Source organism: Terrapene carolina, unplaced genomic scaffold, assembly GCF_002925995.2.
Source record: "Terrapene carolina triunguis isolate 2854851 unplaced genomic scaffold, T_m_triunguis-2.0 Scaffold93, whole genome shotgun sequence".
In the NCBI taxonomy this organism is placed as follows: domain Eukaryota; kingdom Metazoa; phylum Chordata; order Testudines; family Emydidae; genus Terrapene; species Terrapene triunguis.
The window spans coordinates 2,814,500-2,834,978 of NW_020664444.1; the positions used below are offsets into that span (position 1 = coordinate 2,814,500).

Below are 20,479 nucleotides of genomic sequence, written 5' to 3' on the forward strand. Positions count from 1 at the left end.
AGAGACCTTTACATAAGAAAAGGAAAAGGAGCTGTTGCCTCCTGGTCCTTGTCCCACTTTGAAGTTCTCCAAAGTCATTTCTCACAGGTGTTTCTAACCTACATCTCAAACCACAAGGTACTTGCCAATTTGAAAAAGCCATCACATGACAACTATTGAAATTCCCAGTAAGCAGCAGACATTTCAAGGTTATTAAATCTGGAGCAGTAAAGACAGCAGTTAGACAGCATACAGACTCACATGCTCCTTACTCTCAAGTGCCAGTGCAGTGTTTACAATGAACCTGGTATTTTCAGTGGGACAGATCCTGAGGTCCTCCTGTTAAAGTTTTTTCTGAGTCAGGACTTCAGGATTTAGCCCAAAAGAAATGATAAAACCTGGTCATATAATGAAAATTCTGGGCCAGAATCCTGGGTGCCCTCTGGCTGCTGCAGCCATAAACCCAGCCATCTAGCGAGTTAAAAATTCCCCTGCCTAGAAGAATCCTTGGGGTGGAGCACAGCTACCAAAGCATCTCCTACTACACCACTCCCTCCAGCTACTTTCCCCTCTCCTCTCCTCCCCACGCAGGGAGGTGGCTCGGAAAAAGAGATTGTCAGGGCATCTCTACGTCCCTGCAATTCTCAGCTCTAGAGTGGCCCCTGGGGCCATGGTCAAGTGGGTGTAAAGTAGCACAGCTGGCTTGGCAGCCATAAGAGGGAACTCTCTGTGTTTATGCACAGAGCAAACACAGGATAGGCAGTGGCAGGACAAGCTGCCCTTCCTTTGCCTTACTGAGGCACATAAATATGACCTGAAGGGGCTACAACTAGGGATAAGAGATGTTCAGTCTCCATGGTCCGTTCAGTCCTTGACTGCCCACAAGGGGGCCTAATGGTGCAAACAGTATCATCTACCACTAGGAAGGGGACTGGGACCAGTCATCTCATTCATTACTCAGCAGCCACCAATCACTTGGGCTCAGTTTACATTGTAAATTCTTCAGGCCAGGGACTGTCTTTTTCATTGTTACGATTGTCTGTATGGTGCCTGGCACACGCCTGGGTGCTTAGTGAATAACAACAGGAGAGGGTGACCTGGAACTGAAAGCCTAAGTATCATTATTATGTCCTGACAAAGTCCCACCCCACCTCGCCATTCAGACAAAGAACAACAAGCGAGGAGGCCAGAACCCCATCTCTGGGTCCATTCTTCCCCTCAACTTCTGTAGCTCCCTTTGGAGTGGGCCAGACTGGAACATTAAGTCCAATAACACACAAGGAACAGATCCTGGATCAGTGATTCAGACACTGAGAATGTTTGGATGCAGATTTCGAGCCCCTAGGTCAGGGATAGGGCAGTGAGGGTTTGGATTCATGCCCACAGCATAGGCAGCCATGACAATAATATCAATATTGGCACGTGAGTCACCCAGCCCCCTCCATGAGTGCTGATAGCCCACTGAATCAAATAAGATAATGATCTAGTGCTCAGTGTAGGAAAAGCCTTCTGCACCTCAGGTTCACACAGCAGAGAACCCAGTGCTACCACAAGCACCCTTAAACCTTTTAGCACGTGACCAGAGCCTGGACCCCAGTGATGTTGTGAGGTGAGCTACTAGTGCATTCTGGGTAATAACATGCAGATGAGCTTCCCAAGCATTCCCCCTGGCTTTTTGGCTTTTTCTATCCAGTTCTACCACCAGCAGCTCTAACTGAAGCAGCGTTTACCGATAAAGGATGGAGGGAAGCACTCTATTGGGTTTTATTATTTTCTGCAGCTTGTTAAAAATTAGGCTACTTAAAACATCAGAGCCATTACACTCTCATTCCTGAAACCAGCAACCCACAAAGCTCTACACACTCATTTCCTCTCAAACCCTCTGGGGAACAAGAGGCTGGATGAGCTGGTACAGAAACAAAGTGTGTGGAGGGGTTACTGCTTGCAAGCAATGCAGATTGATTAAAGTTACATAGAGATGCAGCAACCACACCTACATGGCTAAATCCAGCTCCACTTCCATGAATGGTCCCATTGACCTTACAGGCACTCGTTGCATGAGGAAGAACCTTTCCAAAATCATTAATGTGCTTGCTTCCTAAATTTTAATGACAATCATCCAAGAAACATTTACTGTGATTTAATCCAGTTGCATTAGACAGTGTAAAATAGACCAACACCTTCATCCATTTGTTAATCCTCAATAATCAGGAGGTATCTGTCTAACATGCAGTGGGACTGCCTTTGGAATCATAAATTAAATGCATATTTGTGAGCCCTTAATTTAAAGCTTGACTGAAGAGTGAGATTCAGCTGATACTGACACATCTCTTTACTAATGTCTTGGTGTTTATCAGCTTGGGATCAACAAACACAACCCGGTTATTTCATAACAGTATTTTAAAAGGTTACTTTGAAATGGAAAGTAGGAAGATTAAAGAAACAACCGTGATCAAATTTATAATTAGCAAGAGGTGATGAGTTTGGCAAATTACCCACCGGGTAACCATCAGGAACACAATGAAGCTGTAATTACTTTGATTTTTTTCCTTTGCTGCAAAATAAGAGCTAATTTTTTTAAAGGCTGATATGATAAAACTCTAAATGAATATTTAGATACTGAAGAGAAGGCTATCTGGCCTTACAGATTATCGCTTGACAATAATTATGTTTTCATGGCGAAAAATTAATAATACTTGGCTCTTCTCTTCAGCCTTCCATCCAAAGATCTCAAAGCCCTTTGCAAACATTAATTCATTCTCACAATCCTCATCTGTAAAATGATGGGGAAACTGAGGCACAGAAAGGGGACGTGATTTGCCTATGGTCACCATCCGATTGGTCAATGGCAGAGCTGCAAATAGAACCCAGGAGTCCTGATTCCACTCTCACTAACCCAAGTTTTATCCAAATGTAACTCCATTGACTTCTATTAGGGTCACACCAATTTACACAGTTATAAATGAGAACAAAATCTGGCCCCAAGTCTCCTGACTCCCAAGTCTATGTTTTAACCACAAAACCATCTTGACAAATCAGGCTCCTCCCACAAGACCATCCCCCTTCTCCTTTTGAAGACATTTTTGGTAACTGAAAGAGAATGTCCCCAAAACTTGCCTCTGTGAACCCTTCCTCTGCACAGATAGACTCGATGCATGGCAACATTCTCATTTCCAGCTGGATCTGAGAGGCACACCCCTGATTTTCAGACATTCAGAGAACCCACATCTCAAACTGAAGTCAATGGGAGATGGAAGCGCTAAGCCCAAAGTCAGCCCCCAACACTCTGCTTGGCACTGAAAATACTCTACACACCAGAAAAACAGTAGCAAGCATGAGAGCCTAAGGCATAGCTGGGCTGCCAGGACTCTGCCTTCAGCAACAAGTGGCAAGAGAAAGACAGCTCCACAGGTTCCCTGTGACTTACACGGTGGAAGGGAAATAACAGGAAATGGCCAAGACACCAGGCAAGTCCTCCTTGTTTATGCATGAATATATAGGGTCCTGCCTCGACCAGGAAATAGCCGCAACCCACAGCCCCTGACCCAAATCACATCTGGCCCCCAATATTTGAGCACACCTGGGGTGACTGACAGCTTTATATGGAAATCACATAAAACTCAATGACTTGAGTGGAGCTACCCTGATTTACACCGGCTGAGGATATGGCCTTTTGGTCTTTGCATTTTGTGAACAAACCCAATGCTCATGCTAAAACTCCAGGGGATTTGAATTCCTGAGACCAGAAGTGTCCCAGTTTCACTCAACTCAAACATCAGTGACCCCAATACATGAGAAAAGGGAAAACAAGGATCTATATTATCCAAATCTGCTAAGATGTCACTGGATAGATTCTGTTAGTAGAGCTCAATCATGAATAATACTTTGTGTGTTGACTCTGTGTGCACCCCTTCCTTGAGTGAAGAGCTCCACTAAATGTTCTAATAACAATCATCTATGAACACATGGATCTGGCCATTTTTACCACAGCCTCCTCCCCTTCCCTGGCTTTAGCCAGACTCACAGTGCCCTGCCAGACAGCCATCTGGCCCTGCACCCTGGGCTTTACCTTCTTGTTGAATTCCTGAGCCTTCTGTTTTCTCTCTTGGTGGATGGCGTCAGCGTTTTGGACGAATCCCCGTACACTGCTGCTGGTCCATCTCTGCACCCGCCCAAGCCGCAGCAGCCCCAGTCTCAGAGCCTTCCCTTGGCAGGATCTGATCATGGCAGCTGCTGCTTCATAAAGCTTCACTGGGATCCCGTTGACTTCCAGCATGTAGTCTCCCGGTTTCATTCCACACTCAGAAGCAGGTGAGTCTGGGGCTACGCTCTCCACTTGCAGGGAGTTGCCACTGTTACACATCAGGCTGAAACCAAACTTTCCATCCGGGCCAGGATTGATATCCATCTGCTGGATGCGTGAGACCACTCCAATGCTGGGAGGCACATTCTCACACTGCCTCGCCAGGTTGATGAGAGTCTCGCAGTTCATGGCGGAAACATGCTGGCCTTCTATCTCCAAGATCTGGTCTCCTGGCTGAAGACCAGCTACATAAGCGCTGCTGCCTTCTTCTACTGCAAGGATGTAGCAAGGACCGTTTCCACTTATTTTAAACCCAAACTCTTCGGGCCACCCCTGATTGGTAGCCGGCATGGTTGCAACTGGAGAGGGAGGGAAGAAAAAAAGTTGTCAAATTGTTTCCCATACAGTAAGAACATTAGGTCCAGCTGATGTTATTTATATAGGATGTCCTCTGGTGGGAATTCTAGTCTGCTCTGTGTTCTCATCCCTTTGGAAAGAAAATGCCCATGATAGGGTGGGGAGAAGATCCTTTTTATCCCTCCCTACAATCTGCTCCTTATCCTTCTAGTCTAGTCTGTTTGTTTCCTTTGGAAGCAAACTAACTGTCTTTTACCCGCGTAGTGAAACCATCATTTCATATTCCTGGTAATGTCACCCTAAAAACTAGGTCACACAAATGACTCCAAATGGGTTACTATAACAAATATTTCTCATTACACAACGACTGCAAACATATCTGTATTAGAATTTGCCAGATCCTCTAGATCCTGCTGGGATGAGCACTCACAGGCTTCACATGGGGAAGGAGACACTGCACTCGCACCAGTCTGGCCAAGACCAGGTAAGCTGCAACACCCTTTATGTGGTACTGACCTACTTTCAGCATAATGAAGAGTAAAGCCAGAATTTAAGAAGAGGATGTATGAAAGGTCTGATTCATGAGTAAGAACAAAGGATCTGATTCTGCGTCCACTGAAATCAATGGTGTGATACTGGCAGGCCAGGTGCCAGCTCTTGCCCAGGCTGCAGGCATCAGCTAAGAACTGACAAACTCAGAACTGGAGACCAGACCAGTTCACTTATGTGTTGCTCAACATAGGAATTAGTCTTATAAGAATGTAGTTCGTGTTTAGAGTCTATAGAATGTTTGTATAATGCTGCATGCATTAATCTTATTTGTAATGTTTGTATTCCATGCTACAAGGAAATATGTAAGTTTTGCTTTACAACTTTGAAAATGTTTGCTCTAAACTTGTGAACTCAGATGGGAAGGGTGTTTTCCCCCAGCCCGTCCAGAAGAACTATCGAAATCAGATGGGCCATCAAGGAGCATTGCAATACAAATAATTGGTGAATGGCCCTATCGCACCTTGGGAATGCTACATACAAGGAAGCTCATCCTATGGACTTGGAAGCTGAGTGAAGGAAATAAATCAAAGACACAGGAAAGTCTTCCATCTCTTTGCTGTTTGAACTCTCACAGGCCAGAGACACCAAACTGAAGTTAGAGATCTCCCAGGGCTATGCCTGGGTCCGCCCTGAAAGAATCTTGAATTCACAGTTGATTACTACAACTGTCACTCTCAGGATTTAGATTCCAACTCATTTGTGTGTATATGTTTGTTTCCATTAACCTGTAAATAACTCTCTTCTTTCTTTTTCCTAGTTAATAAAACTTTAGATAGTTTATTACAGAATTGGTTACAGGTGTTGTCTTTGGTGTAAGATCTAGGGTACCAGTTGATCTGGGGTATGTGACTGGTTTCTTGGGACTGGAAGCAATCTGAACATTTTGTGATTTTTGGTGTAAGTGACCATTTATCACTACATCCAGCTTGCCAGGGTGGCAAGACAGACTGGAGAGTCTAAGGGGACTGTCTGTGACTCCATGATGAGATTGTTATAGTGACCCAAGAGTTGAAATGTGTTGTTACCGGCTTGGTGAAATCTAATTCTAGAACATACCACCAGTTTGGGGTGTCTGCCCTCTTTTTGACAGTCTGCCCTGTGGCAGGCACTCAAGGTCATGAGCCACTACAGAGAGCCTGACAAATGGCAAAACTCCCATTGACTTAATGGGGAAGATCAAACCACAAAAGAAGTGTCAGGCTCACCAGCCACTAGTGTTTGTGGAAGAAGCACACATTTAAGGGGAAACTGGAACATGTGATCATCAAGGCTTCTTTAAACACTCCAGAGCAACATCCTTGAACCTCCTTTTCAGCTGCACTGGTTTCACTAAATAATTTGTAGGCATACCCATTAACTGTCCTTTGATACTAGCTAAATAATTTGCATACAGACTCACTTGCTCTCCTTTGATCCAGCCTCTCTATGAAGATGCTGTTTATTCTCAGATTTATTTATTACACATTATTTAACATGCATTCAGCATGTCTGAAAAGCTAATAGAGACAGGGCCCTTGCAATCAAAATATTCCAAAGGAAATAAAAAGCATTTTGCCTGAAATGACTGGATACATTACTTTATGGAGGCTTAGAGAGATAAGGTGGGTGACGTAATATATTTTATTGGACCAATTTCTGTTGGTGAAAGAGACAACAAAAGTTGGTCCAATAAAAGATATTACTTCACCCACTTTGTCTCTCTAATATCCTGGGACCGTTACAGCTACAACTGCACTACATACAATTTATGGAGGCTTGTTAGTAATAATAACCATTAATCAATTATCATCATGAATGCATTTTTATTTTTGCACTGTGCAACTCCAAAAGCCTCTAACTCCACTCAAGATTACAAAAAAGCAAAGTGACAAAACCCAGGTGTTTTTAAACCAGTACCATGGACCAGTTCCAAACAAGCTCCAATAACAACCGCTAATACAAACGAAAAAGAAAATCAGTCTCCAGCACCTCTCAATCTTCATACCTAGTGATAGGAGAGTATTCCAAATACCTGACTCCCATCTTGAGATTGATTACACCAAAGCACTGTCAGCAGAGAACCACAGAGAATTCCTGTGCCCATTTGTGTACTCAGTGCCTAATTCCTACTGGAAGTTAAGGGAACTGGGTGCCTCATTCTCCTTTGTATCTTTGAAAATCTTCCCCTTCTTATTTTTCCCTATTATTTTGAGTCACCCTTCATCTGTGCCAGCCCTTTCACTAAGAATAGCGGGGGCAGGGTTGGTGTGTAAATATCACCCAAAGTGGCTGTCTTCTGCCTTTGCATTTATGGTCAGAGTCCTACTCCAGTCCACGCTCATCCCCAGTACAGAAGCATATGTGTGAAAGAAGCCATGGCATCATCATTTCAGCTGTTCTTTCACCCAGTGACTATCGGACCAGCTTGACTCTTCTAACTCCAATTTTAGTGACAAAATTATGTTTTCTCTTCTCACTTAAGTCCTGAGGAGCCCTCCTTACAGTTTTATCATTTGGAATTCAGAAAGAGATTAAAAGATTTTTAATATCCTATTAAAATCCAAGTAAGTGAAAGACAAATATCTCTAACCTCCTCCTCTTAGCAGGGATGACATGGAGCAGCTTGTTCACAGGGGAAAAGGATAGTGGGGGGAGAGAGAGAGATCCATTACTATAGAAACCTATATTAATAATCACCGTCTGGATCTGCTACTGCAAATAGCTACTTGAAGCTGTGCTGTAAAGGGAATTGGGAGGATTGTCTTACAAAGGAATATTAAAAGAACTAAACAAGAAGCAATAACTAAAGGAGAGATATAACAATTGTCTGTGAGCATCAGACAGGTGAAAATGTCCAGGAGAGAGTGTAAGTGTTCAGGGTGGAACAAGCCTGTGATTAATGGAGTGAAATTAAGCAAAGGAAAATTTAGGCTGAATATCAGGAGAGCTATTAGGTTGTGGAGTGAGCTCCCCAAGGGAAGTTTGGAGACCCCAGACAAGGGCCATATAAGCAGGGAGACAGACAGACAGACAGTTGTCCTTCAGGCTGAACATCTGAAATGAGACTAGGCAAAACACTGGTGATTATGTACTAGGGAACAATGCTGCTTTGGCTAAAGGGAGATGGACCAGGTGACCACCTACCGTAGGTCTTTTCCAGCTCTAACTGCTATGAATCTGTGATATGAGAAAAGACTTACAGAAATCTGTGGCCCTCGGAGGCAGGCCAGCCAGGCTCTCACAAAGGACATGTTTGTCCCTCTGAGGTTTCAGGACTGTCTTCATTCTCATCCGTTTCCTTCAGGAGCACGTATCACTGATCCACACAAATTCTTTTTACTCCTTCAGACAGCCAGGTCTGATCAGCTGCTATATCCACAATCCAGCATTCAAGGTGCACTTCACTGGGGAAGAATAGCCTATACGCTATTTTTTTTCCTTAAGGCCCACAATAGCGATTGAACTGGCTAAAAACTTATGTAAGGCACCTTAATGGTGAAAGTGTTGAGATCAGCAATATAAAGAGAGATTCATTCTAGCAGGGTTTCATTTTTCCCCACTCACTACCACAACAAACTGCCACTAAAATGACCTTCCAGTCTCCTTAGAACAGAATACGTTCCCCTCAAGATGCTGCGTGTTAGCTTCCTGCGTATTTTTTTTACTCTGTTTAATCTCACTGTCACCCCAAAGAGAACTGCAGACTGATTACAGTGTTAGTAATGGCTTTGTCTCACGCTGACCTGAGACTGAAGACCTGTAAGTGGAATTAGAATTTGAAAGGAGTTAAAATGGATTAGAGCCCAAGCAGGGAAATCTACTACCCACATGAGCAAATCAAAATAGACAACAATGGGATGTCAAAGCAGCAGAAATACAGGGCTAGAGAATGGCCAGAAGCACTGTCCAGGCCTGGTCCGGCAACCAGCTGTGTTGGGGAGAAAATCAGGGATATTGTGCTGGGTAGAAATGCATCGATACATATCTGGCACACAGAAAAGCACCTCACTCGGATGACTGCCAAGATCTAGGCTAAAGAGTGTAATCAGAACTATGTTTCCTACTTCCTACTCATACTCGGCCCCCATGCAAAGAAACCAGTAGCCATTCTCCTGGCTGGGAATGGCTGAGAGAGTTGGACACAGAGGGCCAGAAAGGCAGGGAAATGTGTGATAACATGGACTGAATATTCAACTGCTGTCTTCTGATTTTCTCCTTTGCTTCCTCATCATTTCAGGATCCCTGGGCTTAGCAAGGTAAAAGATTTTAAGGTATTATGCCTCCTGCTGCGGCACCAACAGGAGCTGGGGCCTGGGGTAGAAATCTCGGGGAGGGATATTACATCCCATTAGGAACCACACAGCACGACTTTCTTCTGTTTTATGTGCCAATGTGGGCTGAATATCAGGAGAAACTGCCCAACGGTGATATCCAGAGGGGCATGACATAGTCTCCCAAGGGAACTGGTGAGAGCCCCATTACTTGTGAAACTTGAAACTTGACAGAATAAAGCCTTGGAGAGGACACCATGGGCAACAATCCCACCTTGCTCTGGTATGGCTGTGATGCTCTGTAGGTCTTTTCCATCTCTAATTGTATCTGTTAATGGCCATAAATGGGTCACTGCTGTAACATTCATAAGCATCTGTCCCCTCTCACCTTCTCTTTCTTGATTCCACAGCAATCATTACTTTTACAACAAGTCTGTTTATCCATCATACGCACAAGGAGCCGAACACTTCCCTGGTATAACACGGTGGACCTCAATAGAGTTGCATCAGAGCTAAATCTGGCCCAATATAAACACGTGTGTGCTTTTACTGTTACTTTTGCCCCCATCTATACAAATGCAAAACCAAAGGGAAACAGAAATAGTGATGGGCTGCGAAGCAGGGACACTGGAAATTTGAACAAGAAAAGCAGCCCAAAGAGATGTTTATGTGGAAAGTATCTGAACCTCTCAAATCTGGAAATGGGACTAGAGACCCAGAAAGCTCAGGCTCTCTCATAGAATTCCCAGCAAACCCTGTCTTCCCTGCCTCATGTAGGTGCCCAGACACAGCCTGCACACAGACCATTACAAGCCCAAGTTTATGCATGCACAATTTTTCATGTGGAACATTTTGCATATGCAAAATGCTGTGTGCGCACAAGGTATACTTGTGTAACTAAGGGCTGGTCTACACTTACCCCCCAAATCGAAGTAAGGTACGCAAATTCAGCTATGTGAATAACGTAGCTGAATTCGACATACCTTACTTCGACCTTACCGCGGTTCAGACGCGGTCCACACGCGGCAGGCAGGCTCCCCGTCGACTTCGCGGTACTCCTCTCGCTGAGCTGGAGTACCGCAGTCGACGGGGATCACTTCCTGGTTCGATTTATCGCGTCCAGACCAGACGCGATAAATCGAACTCGGAACTTCGATCCGCAGCCGTCGAACTAACCGGTAAGTGTAGACTAGCCCTAAGTCAGGTAGTTAGATGTCTGACTACTCACTTTGAACGCACAAATGCAGCTTGAACAGAAATACTTGACTTTTTTGCTCCTGCAAATATTGGGCATGCAAAATTGTGCCTACAAATACCTAAGAGTAAAAACTGCCCTACTAATTCTGGTGTGGAGAAAGTAAATAAGGAAGTGTTATTTACTCCTTCTCATAACACAAGAACTAGGGGGCCACCAAATGAAATTAATAGGCAGCAGGTTTAAAACGAACAAAAGGAAGTATTTTGTCACACAATGCACAGTTAACCTGTGGAACTCTTTGCCAGAGGATGTTGTGAAGGCCAAGACTATAACAGGGTTAAAAAAAGAACTAGATAAATTCATGGAGGATAGGTCCATCAATGGCTATTAGCCAGGATGGGCAGAGATGGTGTCCCTAGCCTCTGTTTGCCAGAAGCTGGGAATGGGCAACAGGGGATGGATCACTTGATGATTACCTGTTCTGTTCATTCCCTCTGGGGCACCTGACATTGGCCACTGTTGGAATACAGGATACTGAGGTAGATGGATCTTTGGTCTGACCCAGTATGGCCATTCTTATGTTCTAATTTTAGAGGATGGGTTGAGGCTTATCTGAAAATTTGCCCCATTCAGTCAGTAAGCATTTCTACATCCTTAATCAGGAGGGATAATGTTTGATCTTTTCAGATGTGTGACTGACTGCAATAAAGTGTACAAAATATTCACAACAAAAGTGAAGCTGTTCAGAATAGGAGGATTTTTTCTCATTTGGCATGAACTCAAGACATGTTTTTCCAAAAATATTTTCTTCCTCTGATGTATTGGGGGGTGCAAAAATAGGCCATGTTATCAAACCACAAAACAACCCATTTTTGAGCAGAGCTGTCTACACGCAGGGGCATAAAATTGCTCAGAATGAAATAGTGAACAATTCCACGCATAATTTAGTGAACACAGGGATTGCCAGACTAGATCAGACCCAAGGTCCACCTAGTCCACTATCCTGTCTCCAACAGTGGCCAGTACCATATGTCTCAGAGGAAGATGTAAGATTCCCACACATCTGTCTACTCTTCACCAGTTGTGTACACATCTTGAAATGAAATTCTCGATATCTTGTGGCCCTCTCTCTTCATAGGCAGTGTCATAGTACATCACCTAAGGACCAACTCCTCCTGGCATTCCATGAGCTATACTTCATGCCAATCATTTTGCCCAATCTGAGATGTCTCACTTATTTCTAGCTAATGGCTGGAGTTCCTGTTGATGCTGTGGTGATGCCTCTGGTCCTTCCTGGTTTCTGTGATATGAGCAACCTTGTTTTTACCTGGGACACTGTGTACATTTCCCAGAACTGAAGAAGAGCTCTGCATAAGCTCAAAAGCTGGTCTCTCTCACCAACAGAAGTTGGTCCAATAAAAGATATTACCTCACTCACTTTGTCTCTCTAATATCCTGGGACTGCCACAGCAACAACAACACTGTATATGTGCCCCTAATCCATTTTAATGCAGCTTCAGTCTCTTCAGTCTCTGGCCAGGCACAGAAAATCGGCAGCAAACAGCAGCTTTATCTCCTGGAGGATTGTTTGTGTGTGTTTACTTCCTGACTACACTCTTCTTTCTACGTTAAATATTTTCACTGTTGCAGGATGTCTAGAGCAGGACAAGGCCGCATTTAACATCAAAGGCTAATGACTGACTTCTCACTCTGCTAACTGGCCAATGTACATTCCTGCTCTCCTCTAGCAGTGCTGTCTGTCCATGCGTTTCTACTGGGCTCCTTACTCTCCCCTTCCATAATCCCACCCAGTTTGCTACTGATTCCTACACTGGCTGCCATATTCCCAGGTGCAAATTTAACTTCTTTTGATCAGGGAATGGAGGAAGCTGATAAGGGATCTGGGTCATGATAGAAATGCTGAGCTAGGGGAAGATCACAGATGTGAAGAGTTGCGGGGGAGGGGTGTCTCAGCCGAGTTCCGGATTGGCATTTGCTCACATCACAAAGTACACTATTTAGCACAGTTCAGCCTAACTGTCAGTCTCTGCTCTGAAGAAACCTGAGGCAGCGGCTGAAATAGCAAGGTGTGTTGCAGACCAGTATCCTGGCAGAAATTAATGGAAATTGAGGAACCCCGGACTAGAATAAAACAAGGTGCTGTAAAGCAGAATTGAGGTGCATGGGTAGAACTCACAGGGAATTCTTGACCAAATCTCCAATAGTCCTGGGTGCTGCAGGTCTGGACTGAGGTTAATTTGCAGAGTTGTGAGGACTCATGACTGGATTAGCAGTGGGGGCTGCAGGTTAGGACTGAAGTTCACTGGCAGAGCTGGAGGGGGGACCCAATGGCTGAAGTAGCAGGGGATGGTCCAACTCAGGACTGAACTGCACTGGCAGAGCTGTGAGCGGGAGTTTGCACAGCATCTCTCCTCCGTATGCTTAGCTCTTCTAGCTCCTCACTTTCATCAGCCCCAAAATCACACAATAGCAAAAATGAAGGAAAAATGTCTAGTACCGAACTGCTCCCACTTCCGCACCGGTATGATCAGAGACACCCCAGTGTTTGTCAGGCACCTGCAACATGTCTAGTTAACATGGCATGGGTGTTATTGATTAGGGCAGAGCTAGGAAACCCTTATAGCTTATAATTGGGCATATTAAGACTATGAAGAACATAGCACCTGGTGACAGGTCTTGTGTAAACAACAAAACCAAATAGTCTTACCATGTCCATCCAGACACCTGCAGAATAGAGAGAAAAGACCAAGATACACTGGGACTGCAAAAGGAAAACCTCTTTGATTTGTGGGACCCCCTTTTAAAAAAGTCCATAACTAATAGAAAATTTGTTTTGTTTCAGCTGGTAAAAAAAAATCTTGACTTGGAGCGCCAGCTGGTGTATTCACTGCCCTCTGGTGGTGACACAGAAATAAAAATAGGAATTCCAGGAGAAATTTTCTTTAGCTATTAAACCCACTCAATATGAATGAAGGTCAATAATTGTGATGGATTTTCTTTTTTAGCATGTCAAAAAACCTTTGTCTCCATTGCCAATAAATTTTCAGTGTAATTGGGTAATTTAAAGCACCAGACACGGGCTTGACACTGAGCTCCAGCCTTTGGTCTGCAAACAGAGCTTCCACAGGAATTAGTAATGGCCGGGGATCTCTGAGCTAAAGGCTAAAACTCTGGATTAGAAAAAAGACTCATTTTGTTTCCTAATAGACCATCATCCAAACTTCTGGATGAGACACAGCCTGGTATGCGGTGGCTGCTCAGCACAGCCTGTGGATTAAATTATCTTTACCTTCTTCAGATTCAAACTCATCCTAATATTATTATATTTAGCAGGTGATTTTTTTTATCTGAGAGTCCCAAAAATAATATCAAGCTGCTGCATCTGTGCCCGCATGCAGTCTTGGTGGCTCTGTGGTATTCCTACAATTATTCCTATTTATTTAGGCAGCTCTATAGCTGTGCATGACACTTTGCAGACAAATAAAATTACAGTCCCTGCCCTGAGGATCTTACAACCTAAATTAGACTTAAACCAGGGCTCCCAAACCATGCCCAACCAAGGGTCCTATTAATAACTCCTCAGGGGAGCAAGGGCCAGGCCTAAACTGTACATACATATATCATCACAAAGAAATACATACACCCAGAACATCTTCCTGCACTTGAATCAATGCACAAAACTTGCTGGTTGGTTGTATCCACCAGCAGTAAGAACCTGTGGTTCCTTAGCTTTGTCTTCACTCTACGATAACAAGAACAGCATGACTGTGGGCTGCATTGTAGCCTATAGGACACCACACCTGACCTTTGGGCAGGGCCAGCTCCAGGGTTTTGGCCGCCCCAAGCAGCCAAACAACAAAAAAAAAAGACAAAAACAAAGAAACAAAAAAAGCCGCGCTCGCGATCTGCGGCGGCAATTCGGCGGGAGGTCCTTCGCTCCGAGCAGGAGTGAGGGACAGCCTGCCAAATTGCCGCCGAACAGCTGGACGTGCCGCCCCTCTCTGAAGTGGCCGCCCCAAGCACCTGCTTGGTAAGCTAGTGCCTGGAGCCGGCCCTGCCTTTGGGTTACACTTTGGGGTAGGAGTTGCCCTACAACTAATATTTTTGCTGCATTTTCTGTCTCCTCCAATTTTACTTTGGCACTTTCCTTGTCAGGAATTTACCAGTGAACTGGTTTCCATTGCCCTAAAAAATTACCTTCTGGCATTCTGAAGCTCTCCCTGACTAGAAAAATTATTTTACTCTCAGTATGAAAGCAGCCCATGCAAGGCTTACCTCTTCTTCACAGGGTCTAGCCAGTAGCAGATTGGAATAAGGAAAATTACCAGACAAGACCATCGCAACAGCTTCAAAGCTTTTGGATCAGTTACACACTGGTGACAACTACCTGAGTTTCTATAGCAAATTCTATCTGAGTACAGTAACCTAATAGGCCATTCATCAGCAAGCCGACCTAAAGAGCTTTCTGGAGAACAGGAGTACAAAGTGTGCAGGGCAGGCACAGGAGCGGTTTCAGCTAACACTGTCACCATGCTTGGAACAAGAAGAAAATTCTCAGGCTCTTAAAGCTTTAACCAGTTTAAACCTTAGATAGTTGTAAATTCCCAGGGGAGAATTTAGGAAGCAACCTCCAATGTATTTGCATGGGAAGATGCTGCTCCCCTTAAACAGTGAATTAAATTCATCCCTGTTTTAACTCCATGGGTGTACAGCAGATACAACACTTTGGTGACTGCAGAAGCACTGTACAGCCAGTGGAGATATATCTCTCAGCTCCTACAGAAGTCAAAGGGTTATTTGCTTAAGAAAATGTTTCTCCTAAGAAAGCTGCAGGAAAGTGGAGGCAGCGAATCAGATGAATTCTATGCTGCTTTTTAAACAAACACAAAGAATAGCACATACCATATATCTGTGTTACACACAATCTTTCCTCTTGGGTCTCAGCATTTCCAGGTGACCTCAGCTTTCCGGATCCATCAGCAGTGCACAGTGATCAGAAGGAAATTCAATGGGAATCTTTGAGAATCTGAGACCCAAACATGTATTTACACTAGGGCTGTCAAGTGATTAAAAAAATTAATCATGATTAATTGTGTGATTAATCGCACTGTTAAACAATAAAAGAATACCATTTCTTTAAATATTTTTAGATGTTTTTTACATTTACAAATATATTGATTTCAGTTACAACACAGAATACAAAGTGTACAGTGCTCACTTTATATTTATTTTAGACTACAAATATTTGCACTGTAAAAAAACAAAACAAATAGTATTTTTCAATTCACCTAATACGAGTACTGTAGTGCAATCTCTTTATCATGAAAATTTAACGTACAAATGTAGAACTATGTACAAAAAAAATGCATTCAAAAACAAAACAATGTAAAATTTTAGAGCCTACAAGTCCACTCAGTCCTACTTCTTGTTCAACCAATCGCTCAGACAAACAAGTTTGTTTAAATTTTCAGGAGATAATGCTGCCCACTTCTTGTTTACAATGTCACCTGAAAGTGAGAACAGGCATTCACATGGCACTGTTGTAGCCGCTGTCACAAGATATTTATGTGCCAGATGTGCTAAAGATTCATATGTCCCTTCATGCTTCAACCACCATTCCAGAGACATGCTTCCATGCTGATGACGGGTTCTGCTTGATAACAATCCAAAGCAGTGTGGACTGACACACATTCATTTTCATCATCTGAGTCAGATGCCACCTGCAGAAGATTGATCTTTTTTTGGTAGTTTGGCTTCTGTAGTTTCTACATCTGAGTGTTGCTCTTATAAGACTTTTGAAAGCATGCTCTACACCTCATCCCTCTCAGATTTTAGAAGGCACTTTAGATTCTTAGAGCTGTAGCTAGCTTTAGAAATCTCACACTAGTATCTTCTTTGTGTTTTGTCAAATCTGCTGTGAAAGTGTTCTTAAAACGAACAACATGTGCTGGGTCATCATCCGAGACTGCTATAACATGAAATATATGGCAGAATGTGGATAAAACAGAGCAGGAGACATTCAATTCTCCCCCAAGGAATTCAGTCACTAATTTAATTAACACATGGTTTTTTTAACGAGCATCATCAGCATGGAAGCATGTCCTCTGGATGGTGGCCAAAGCATATGAATATTTAGCATATCTGGCACGTAAATACCTTGCAATGCCGGCTACAAAAGTGCCATGCGAATGCCTGTTTTCACTTTCAGGTGAATTGTAAATAAGAAGCAGGCAGCATTATCTCCTGTAAATGGAAACAAACTTGTTTGTCTTTGCGATTGGCTGAATAAGAAGTAAGACTCCATGGACTTGTGGGCTCTAAAGTTTTACATTGTTATGTTTTTGAGTGCAGTTGTGTAACAAAAAAAAATCTACATTTGTAAATTGCACTTTCACGACAAAGAGATTGCATTATGGTACTTGTATACGGTGAATTGAAAAATACTATTTCTTTTATCATTTTTACAGTGCAAATATTTATAATTAAAATAATATAAAATGAGCACTGTACACTTTGTATTCTGTGTTGTAATTTAAATCAATATACAATATTTTAAAATGTAGAAAAACATCAAGAACAGTTAATAAATTCCAATTGGTATTCTATTGTTTAACAGTGCGATTAAAACAGCGATTAATCGCAATTAATTTTTTTAATTGAGATTTTTTTTTAGTTAATTGCGTAAGTTGACTGCGATTAACTGACAGCCCTAATTTACACACAACTCCTATTACACTGGATCATTAATAAGAATCCTAAATAGAGCTTTGGGATTTAGGGGATTTTCTTGGCTTTATCCTCCCTTTCTACTGGTTTTATCCTCTTTCTACTGTTCAGGGCCACAGATGTGGAAGCAAGACTGAATTAATGGCCCTGCTACTACCTCCAACAACATCACCCCAACCCCACAAGTCCTGATCATAATACTCCCTGAACTGATGGCCACTTTGTGCTTCAATTTGGAGCCATTTCCCTGGTGGTTTTGTTTTGTAATTGCTACATTTTGAATCCATGGTACCACTTGTCTTATTAACGAACCTTCCTATCCCAGTGGTCCCTACCCCTTGTAGAGCTGCACCCGTGGGCTGGCTCTGCATAATACAGCTGAATCCCTGTATAGCCTGGGCAATAAACTGAGATCTAAGAAGAGACTATAGAGAGGCATTTTCCCTTTTAAAAATAAGGCTTTCCTCCTACATTAAACTTCATTCTGCACTAGTCTGGATTCTGCTTTCTCTCCAGGGGACCAATGACTCCTTAAAGGCCTAGAATTAAAATTTAATTATCTCAGATTCTTAGTTCAAAGGAAGGAAAAACAGGTATGTGTTGGGAGCTGAACTCTCTGTACTGCCTAGGTCAGCTGGACAAGGGCAGCTCCAGCCACTTTCTGTCCTTGTCTTGGTTTAACCTCTCAGCAGCCATTCTCATTATGTTCCATAAAAAGAAATAACACAAATGGAGTCAGTGTTAAGCAGATAGTTAGGAGTCAGGGTGCCCCGGCTCCAAAACCAGCCTGAGCCATCTGAAAGGGGGCTATTAGGAGAGTCCCAGTGCTAGAGGCTTATCCAATTACAACAACCAGATGTAATCTTTGCAGCCTCTCATAACCCTGTATCATGATTCTTGTTATATGTGGCTGGCTGCTGCACCCTTCTTATATTTGTCTACCTTTCCTCTCATTAAACCTTAGTGATAAACTACACTGGGGGATTCTCATCCCTCCCTCTTCCCCAACCTCAAAGATCCTTGACTCATCTACCCAATCTGTTGATCTTGCCTCCTCCCATGACAAGAAACCCTTATTTCCCTTTCAGGAAACTCTTCCCCACACATCAGAGGGGTAGCCGTGTTAGTCTGGATCTGTAAAAAGCAACAAAGAGTCCTGTGGCACCTTATATCTGTTAGTCTATAAGGTGCCACAGGACTCTTTGTTGCTTTTTCCCCACACATGTACTCCTGGCTGGCTGCCACTCTACCCATCTGGGGGTTGGAACCAGGAGCAGAAAAGTGGGTCAGAAAGACAGTACACATCCAGGGGGTCAGGGTAAGTTTCTGGCTGAAGGAAAGAAGGTAAAATAGAAAGCACAGGCCAGGAGATAGATCAGAGCGGCTTTTCAGCAGTTGGGAGACAAGTGTTGGGGGATCTGGGAAGGTTTCTGGCAGGAGCAGTAGGTAGATGAAGGAGGAGGCCCACACCAGGTGTGATGTGTGAGGGTTTCTGCAAGCAAGGAAGTGGATCACATAGGAAGTGCATATATCTAGGACTCTTGGAATGTTTTCTGACAATCACATAGGCAGTACTTGGAGTGAAAGGCATGGGTGGGTCACTCCATAATTGCCGTGTTCTATACACTCCCTGGAAGCCGTACTCACTGTCAGAGACAGGATGCTGGGCTAATTGGACCATTGGTCTGACCCAGTATGGCAGCTCTTATTGTCTAGTTCTCATGAGCTGTGCACAACAAGTGGGAATTGGGGAGGGCTTCCAACAGCAGGGAGGTTGATTTGGGGAAAATACTTGGGCTTTGCCATTGCACTAGTAATAAATTGCAACCAAAAAGATCTCAGTTCTGGACTTTGAAGGCTTAAAGGGACATTACTAGGTTATAAATCAAAGCATCATTACCAACCAGTTCACTGACTGGATTATTAACCTACCATTTTGCAGGGCTTCTGTACAATTTCCAGTGCCACTGAACTATAAGTAACATGCCCTGGTGTTGTAACTGTGTTGGTCCCAGGATATTAGAGAGACAGGTTCTGTGAGGTAATATCTTTTATGGGACCAACTTCTGTTGATGAGAGAAACAAGCTTTTGAGCTTACACCGTGCTCTTCTTCAGACCTGAGGAAGTAACATGTTCTGGATGCCATTATTAGACAGTGCGGTGTTGGAATAGGTATTCCAGGGGTGTGGGGATGAAACAGATGCATGCCTCAGACCAAGGTTTTCTGGTCAGACTGGATCATTTGTTCTTTTCTTTTTTTTCCAATAAATAAATGTATTTTTAATCTTACAGATTGTACCTCCTCTTTGATCATTCTTGTTGTTGTTATCATTGGCTGCCAATTTATTGCTGTTTTATTGCTATGTTATTTTGTTTATAATTAGCTGGCAAGTTGCTTAGAAATTGAGAATAACTGTCTTTATATCTTAAAGCACATGACAGTCTTGGTCTCTCTACTCAGAAGAAGTCACTTCCATCCCACTGGATGCAGCCTCTGTCCAATTTTTCCATTCAGATTAAAATTTGTGGGCCGGTCTCAAATTTCACAGGGCTTAGCCTCCTGCATCCAGCCTGTGAGACAGTTACGGCCTCCTGCATTTCAGATGTGTTGATGCAGCATCCCTTCATGATGACTCATCCCTGTGTCCGGGGGTACTGAAACAATTTTTATAGTGGGGGTGCTGAAGGCGGAAACCATGTATTTGGGTTGATAACTACTTAAAGCCGGGGGGGGGGGCACACCCCTAGTTCCAGCACCTATGCCTGTGTCCTTCTTATGATGACATGGCACCTTGCAGAGTCCTAACAAAACATCTTCCTTCTGCTAGGGAGTGGCCTGTTGACGCAGTGGCAGCGATTTGAAGACTGTGGCATTATCATGCAGCAGTAGCAACAACCTCGCAGCATCAGGCAGTAGCAGAGTAGGCTGTGACATCATGCACCAAGTGGCAGATGGGGGCTGTGACATCATACAGTGGGCAGCGCACCAGCATCACCACATCATCCTAAGGGACAGTGCGAGGCTAGTGATGTCCTCGCACCACATGCCACAACAAGACCGCACTTCCTGGGCAGTTTGGACAGACAGGGAC

The 20,479-nt window shown here is 43.6% G+C and overlaps 1 protein-coding gene across 1 annotated transcript in view; it reads right to left on the reverse strand.

The window, feature by feature from the left end:
- GRID2IP (Grid2 interacting protein) overlaps positions 1 to 8,461 on the reverse strand; it is an 88,619-nt gene extending 80,158 nt beyond the window's left edge. Inside the window, exons 1-2 of the mRNA XM_026650560.2 lie at positions 8,371 to 8,461; positions 4,049 to 4,641 (exon numbers count right to left, since the gene is read on the reverse strand). Coding sequence (XP_026506345.1) covers positions 4,049 to 4,641; positions 8,371 to 8,461 — 684 coding nt within the window. The remainder of the gene's footprint in view (positions 1 to 4,048; positions 4,642 to 8,370) is intronic.
- Between the last annotated feature and the right edge of the window lie 12,018 nt (positions 8,462 to 20,479).